Consider the following 6,336-nt stretch of genomic DNA (forward strand, 5'->3'; position numbering starts at 1 on the left):
TCTTGAATCATTTTGTTTATATCAATACTTGAATTGGTTTCAATTCTATACCTGGGTTGTCTTCTATTAGTATTAATTGTACTTAATGTATTTAACTACTGTTTTATTACATTCCTTGTAAATCTTAAACATGGAACAATTGTGATCTTGATTGTAAACACACTTTAACAACAAATTTATAAATCTAATATGGTATTATAGTTTATTCTAAAGCTATACCCTGTGTGGATATTGTTGCTGATTAGAATAAATATCACATTTTGTCACCACCTGCTAAAAAGTAGAAATCAGATAACATTAACAACATTAAACCTAATCATATTCTGTAGAAAATGTCAAGCATGTACCTTCCTGATAGTGATATGCCTGAAGTGAATTCTTCATGATAAATCCTATCAAAAGATAAGTTTCTGGAAAAGAAAAGCCGTAAAACAAAGATAAAATGTGCATGAAGTCGTCGGTCTTAAAATGAACAAAATGAAAGCGACGCGAATCGGCATTCCAGTTCAAAACTTAAGTTTGAATATATAGTACATACAAAATCATCTGCATACAACTAACCATAGAATAATTAGGTGTTAAATAAATTCCACTTCTCACCAACAAATATAAATATGATAAACACAATCTCATCGCTACAATTTAGCAAACTATCTCCAGTAAACCCTTGTACATTCTATCCTCTTCAACTAAAAAGAATGAGGAAAAAGATGGTCACATGATCTTGTCTATAGATTTCCTAAATAAGATAACATCCGCCTCTATGAAACATAGGAACAAAACCTGAATGACATATAAAAACCAGAATCTTCTCTCTGAGTTGTATTTATAATACAGAAAGAGCATTATGGCTGTAAATAAACTGTGTTTTACTTGTATTATGACAGTTCCTGCACACTTTTTGGCCGAAGAGTAGGACTCTGCATATGAATTATAGCCACAGAAATGGAGAAAGCCTGTAGTGCAGAAAGAGGTGTATGGAAATGAATATAATACAGACCGTCATGAACATTTACCATCCTTAAGGCTGGACTAATATCGTTCGAACCCTGAAAATGGAACAAGGGTATGGTCAAGAATATAGCAATAACATTGGCTTAAACTAATGATCCAACATCCAAGGATAACACTAGATTAATAACATTATTTAAAGGTAATAGAGAAAGAAGGGTAATAGAATTTTGGATATAAACAAACCTGAGTAACTAAATCAACTGACACACACTCGCCTTTGGTATCTACGTGAGACAGAACCTCCACTTTGCTAGACTTTTTCTGAAGTACTGTCAATGGACATCCTTCATCCCAACCACCGCAGTCGCAGTGACCGCCGGATCTCCATCTATCTATCAAACTAGACGGGCCGCCATTTCTGGTTCTAGGACCACCATGAAGGCCTGCTGGAACCAGAATGCTCATACTAGATGAGCAGTCATCATTATTTTGACTACAACTTTCAGACGGTGACGCGGTTTTATTTGCACCTGATTTGTCGAGAAATTTTAAGCCCCAACCACCTATTGGTTTATTACAAGGAAGGTGGTCTTTTACAACAATCGAAGCCATTTCAAAATTTGGAGGAACATTAGTCTCTAATAAATTGATTCCACCGTGAGTATACGGATCCCACAGACAAGTCTCTGATACGCCACCTGATCCGATGAACTTGGAGAGTGTTCTGTGTTTTGATGATGGATTAGTTCTGAAAACTTTTGACACCTTTTTCTTTAGCCCCTTGTTCTTCACTGGATGAGAATACTCGAACGCGTTATCATAAACTTCAATGTTCTGGAATAACGTGAACTCTGTCTCCATTACTCTACAATTATTATTCGGACAAAGAGTGAAACTTGTCGATACATTCATCTTCCCAACAAGCGGCAAATCCTCGTCAGCAATTTCACGACCCTTTCGACCACCCTTGTTTAAGTGAAACTGATACACATAGTCCAAAGCCTTATGATCGGTCGAGTCTATTACCTTCCTCAAATTCGCTACATAGACCTCTTTCTGATCATCTGCGGAAAAAATAAAACGAGGAATCCCTTGTTTCCACGAACATTGAATCATTCCCTGAGATAAAGTAGAAGTCGATGACATCCAATCAGAACAAGTAGAGGTTGCGCTAGAAGTGGAAGCAAGTCTTTTATGAAAAGGAATGGATCCATACTTTTGTGCAAACGGTGTTGTTTCGTTATCAAGGTTATACGATGAAGAGACGCTTAAACTGCTAGAAGAGTCGATAAAATTGTAGCATATCAATCCTTTTGCATCAGAAAAATTCATCCTGTTCAAATTCTCATTTCTTTCCGAATCACCGAATTTCCGAAGCAAAGCACTATTCAATATATTTATCATACTCTTGCTCTCCATTACTGATCCTAAACCCCACTCTTCTCCAGTATCAGTATTCATAACAACTCCCCCGATCTCAGTCGCAACAGGACAATCAAAAACAAAATTTCCACGAATGGATTTATCCGAATTTAAACATTTTGATATACTCCCGATGTTTGCCACTCTTAAGCTCATCGGTATGTTGTTCCATTGAGCCGCTTTTAATGCAGAGTTATGTACCAATTCAAGACAACGACGAAGATATTTCTCGTCGACACTTACCATATGCTTTGGAATCCTATTATCAAGTCCATTCCCGTGTCGAAAAAATAAACCATTGAAGAAAACTTTACTAATTTGTGATTGAATAGCATTTACAGATACTGATGAATGAGAATTTGACCTTTTAATCAACTTACTCAAACGTGATTTTGAAGAATCTAATTCCTCTGATAACTCATCTCTACCACCGCACAAATCCTCTTTTTGAATCCATAAACTTACATTTTCCATCTTCTACCTCTACTGTTCAAGATTAATGATTACAATTTACAACCTTCTCTCAAACTCATTGCCCTACAAAAAAAATAATTGTACTCAAAATATGAGAGGATTAAGAAAAGAACAAACAAGGTTCAATAATCACATATTTTACAACGTTAATCACATAAGACAAAGTCAACCATGTTGTAATAACATAAAATCAACGAAACAAACGAAAGGCCGGAAAGTTCTTCAATAAACTATATTAAACAAAATCAATAAAGAAAGAAAAAAAACAAAACAGAAAAGTAATAATAATAATAATAAATTAATAATAAAAAAAGAATATGCACTTTTTAATTACCTGATTAATTAAGCTGGAGTTGGATCTGGGGAAAGACAAGAGAAGCTCAACAATCTCTCAGCAACAAGATGAAGAGAAGAATTTGATGTTTTCTTCCACACAAGAACAGTTCAATACCTCAAAAACAGAGGAAAGAAACAGAAATGGTGAAAGGGAAAAAAGAAGAAAAAAAACAAGAATGAGCAGATTGAGGAGCAAACAAGTAGAATAAACACCGCTAGCTAGGAATGAATACTACTAGAATAGAATACTAGTACTACTAAGTTCCAAAATACTAGAGTTTTATTTTTGTAATAATAATATTTTTCAATTAAAGGATGTAACTGTATTAGTAGTAGTATTAGTTAGAGAGAAAATTGATAAAAAGGAAAATTAACGAAAAGAACGGTGGAAGAATGAAGAGAGAAGAAGGTGTTTGTGTTTGATAGATGAAGAGAGAATAGGGAGGGCGATGTGGGACCCGGTACGTTGTTGTTTTAGGGGGCCAAGAAGAGTGTACCCTAACGATTCCCGCATAGAAAGAGAAATAGAAATTCAGAGAAAGTCATAAAACAATGAGCTGGTGCGCACGATAAGAATGTGTAATGTGGAAATGTGACTCCACTAAAGCCAAAGGTGGTGGTGCCCCTACTTCCAGATTGATGCTCACCTCACCTACAATTTCCATTTTTCTTTTTTTCTTTATTTAAGAAAATAGTAAAAAATATTCTATGTTAAAATTATAACTCAATTAAGAAAATTAAGTGTTTTTGGAATTATTTTATATGGGAACTGTTTGGATTAATTTCAATTTTTTTCTTATAATAAAACTGCATTTTGTTTTATTATTTGTTGATTTTTAATATTTTTTATTAATTTATTCTTTTTTAAACATATTCATGTATTTCAAAACTATGATAAAAGTTAATGTTATTTAATAATATTATTTTTAGTATATATTATAAGTTATACTAAATTTGTTCAATTGAAATTGAAAAGGAAATCAATTTAATATTTAATTAAATTGAATATTACTTTCTAAATAATTTATCGAAACTATAACTCGTATAATTTTAATCTTTAAATCATTCTAGATGTATCGGGACACTTTATTAATAACCTTTGTTAGTAATAAAATACTAAAGATAAAAACTCACAAATAAAATGGTTGATGAGTTTACCATAACCAGCACTTTTTTTTTTGTAACTTTTTATTGATTTTATAGTCAAAATATAGATTAATTTATTGTTATAAATGATAAAAGTATTAAATTTAAATACTAATATATTAAATAAATATCTATAACATATAAGGTAAAATATAATTTTGTTGTAGTCAATTTATATTCTAATTATATCCATTTTAATTTTTATTTAAATTTCATTTTTTTTAATTATTTCATTTAATTGTTTTACTTTATTTTATAAATTATTGAAATTAAAATAAAAATAAATATACTTATATTTTTTCTGTGTACGCGACATACGAACACATAATGTTAATATTAAACAAATGAAAAAACATTACATATAAAAAAGTTATATTGAAAAACTAAAAATACTGCTAAATATTTAATCTAAAAATATGAGAGCAATATTATTATACAATCAATAGTCACTTTATAATTCTTCTTCCTTTCTTTGTATTTCTTGTGGAATATATGTTAGTTGTTTTGCTTGTAATTCAATTTTTAAACAGTTATTGTTATTTTTTATTTTCTTTGTATTACTTTAATTTATTCAATTCAATAATTGAAGTATCTAATTTGTATATTAATTAAATACATTAATTATTTAATAAAATTAAAAATTAAAATTTTAAAATTAAATTTCATTACAGTACATAGGAAGTACTAGGCACATTAGTAAAACTATCACTAAAAAAAATTTAATTACTTAGGGAGTTTCGACAAGATTTGAAGCCATTGTAGTTTATTGGAAAAGCAAATTCTAAAATTAATAATTAAAAAATATGTTCATATGGTAATAAACTTTCAGAAAATATTTGAGTGTCAAACAAAAAGTTCGAATTTGCCACTTGCATAGGAGTGTAACTCTCAAGAAATCATTGGAATTTAAAATAAAATTAGCAGTCAACTTGTTGTTAATTTATAAAAAAAATTAGAAAGGTTTTAAAGTCAAAATAAATTGGCAAATTTATTGAAATTTTAAAAATGTTATAAAGTCAAAAGTTTTGTCGTAGATTTGGATAGATTTGAATGGTTGGTATGTGATGGAATGAAATTGAATAGTAATAAATAAGATTATATTATTTGGATTTGTAAATAATAGATAGAATAAAATTGAATATAATAAAATTGAGATATTTTTAATTAAATAATCAAATAATAAAACTATATTTATATTTTAATTAATTCTGATACATATCATTTTATTATTTTTCATTAGAAAATGGATGATGCATTACACTATAAATCAATGACAATCATGAATCTCGGTAAATTAAATTGAAAAATTTAAAATATTTATATAATATGACAAAAGATATATTCTTATTGGATGACACAATAAAAATGTTTTATATTATCAAAAGATCATCATTAAATCTCTTGTTTATTGTGCTCCGTTAAATTCTATCGATCCAAATATTATCTAAATTAAATGAGTTAACATAATAAAGTAAAAAGAAAGCTTCAAGTAGAAAATTTTTAAGAGAAATTTATTTTGGAAAAGAAAAACTAATAAAAAGTTTAAACAACGAAATTGTTCTACAAATAAAATAACATTTCTCCAAAACATCATAAACCCAATTTTATTTAGCAATGTATGGTGGAGAGAGAAAATAAAAGGCAAGGGTTAACGCGGAATTGGTCATTGGTCAAGGACATGTACAGTATCTTTGCATGCTTATTGACCAACACTTGACCGTAATAAAAGAAGTTAATTTTACATAACATAGCATGTTGTTCAGTTGCACTGTTTCGCACATGACACGACACATTCGACACATTCTTATTCTTTCTTCTACTTTCCGTTTGTTTATTTATTGCTGCCATTTATTGTAATCATATTTATCCATCTTGTTTATTCATTTCTTGGTCGGTGTTGCAACTGATACGTATGATTCATAACTGTCCTCAGAATACGAGTTCAGGCTTTGCTTTAAAGCTGTTTATTTTTGTTTATGTCTTGCCAAAATATTTAAGCTTCAT

At 29.6% G+C, this 6,336-nt stretch overlaps 1 protein-coding gene across 1 annotated transcript; it reads right to left on the reverse strand.

The window, feature by feature from the left end:
* Window positions 1–485: 485 nt before the first annotated feature.
* Window positions 486–3,738, reverse strand: LOC127091817 (uncharacterized). The gene is made up of 3 exons (XM_051030526.1): window positions 3,185–3,738; window positions 1,198–2,913; window positions 486–1,049 (listed from the first exon to the last, which is right to left on the reverse strand). Exons 2-3 carry the CDS (start codon window positions 2,848–2,850, stop codon window positions 879–881), a joined length of 1,824 nt encoding a protein of 607 aa, XP_050886483.1. The 5' UTR covers window positions 2,851–2,913; window positions 3,185–3,738; the 3' UTR covers window positions 486–878.
* Between the last annotated feature and the right edge of the window lie 2,598 nt (window positions 3,739–6,336).

Source organism: Lathyrus oleraceus, chromosome 6, assembly GCF_024323335.1.
Source record: "Lathyrus oleraceus cultivar Zhongwan6 chromosome 6, CAAS_Psat_ZW6_1.0, whole genome shotgun sequence".
Taxonomy (NCBI): domain Eukaryota; kingdom Viridiplantae; phylum Streptophyta; class Magnoliopsida; order Fabales; family Fabaceae; genus Lathyrus; species Lathyrus oleraceus.

Excerpts from the sequence above, each read along its gene's own strand:
- LOC127091817 (XM_051030526.1), bottom strand. The coding sequence starts at position 2,850 with ATGGAAAATGTAAGTTTATGGATTCAAAAAGAGGATTTGTGCGGTGGT. Across the intron at positions 1,050-1,197 it reads CAGTTGATTTAGTTACTCAG|GGTTCGAACGATATTAGTCC; the intron begins GTTTGTTTATAT and ends TTCCATTTTCAG.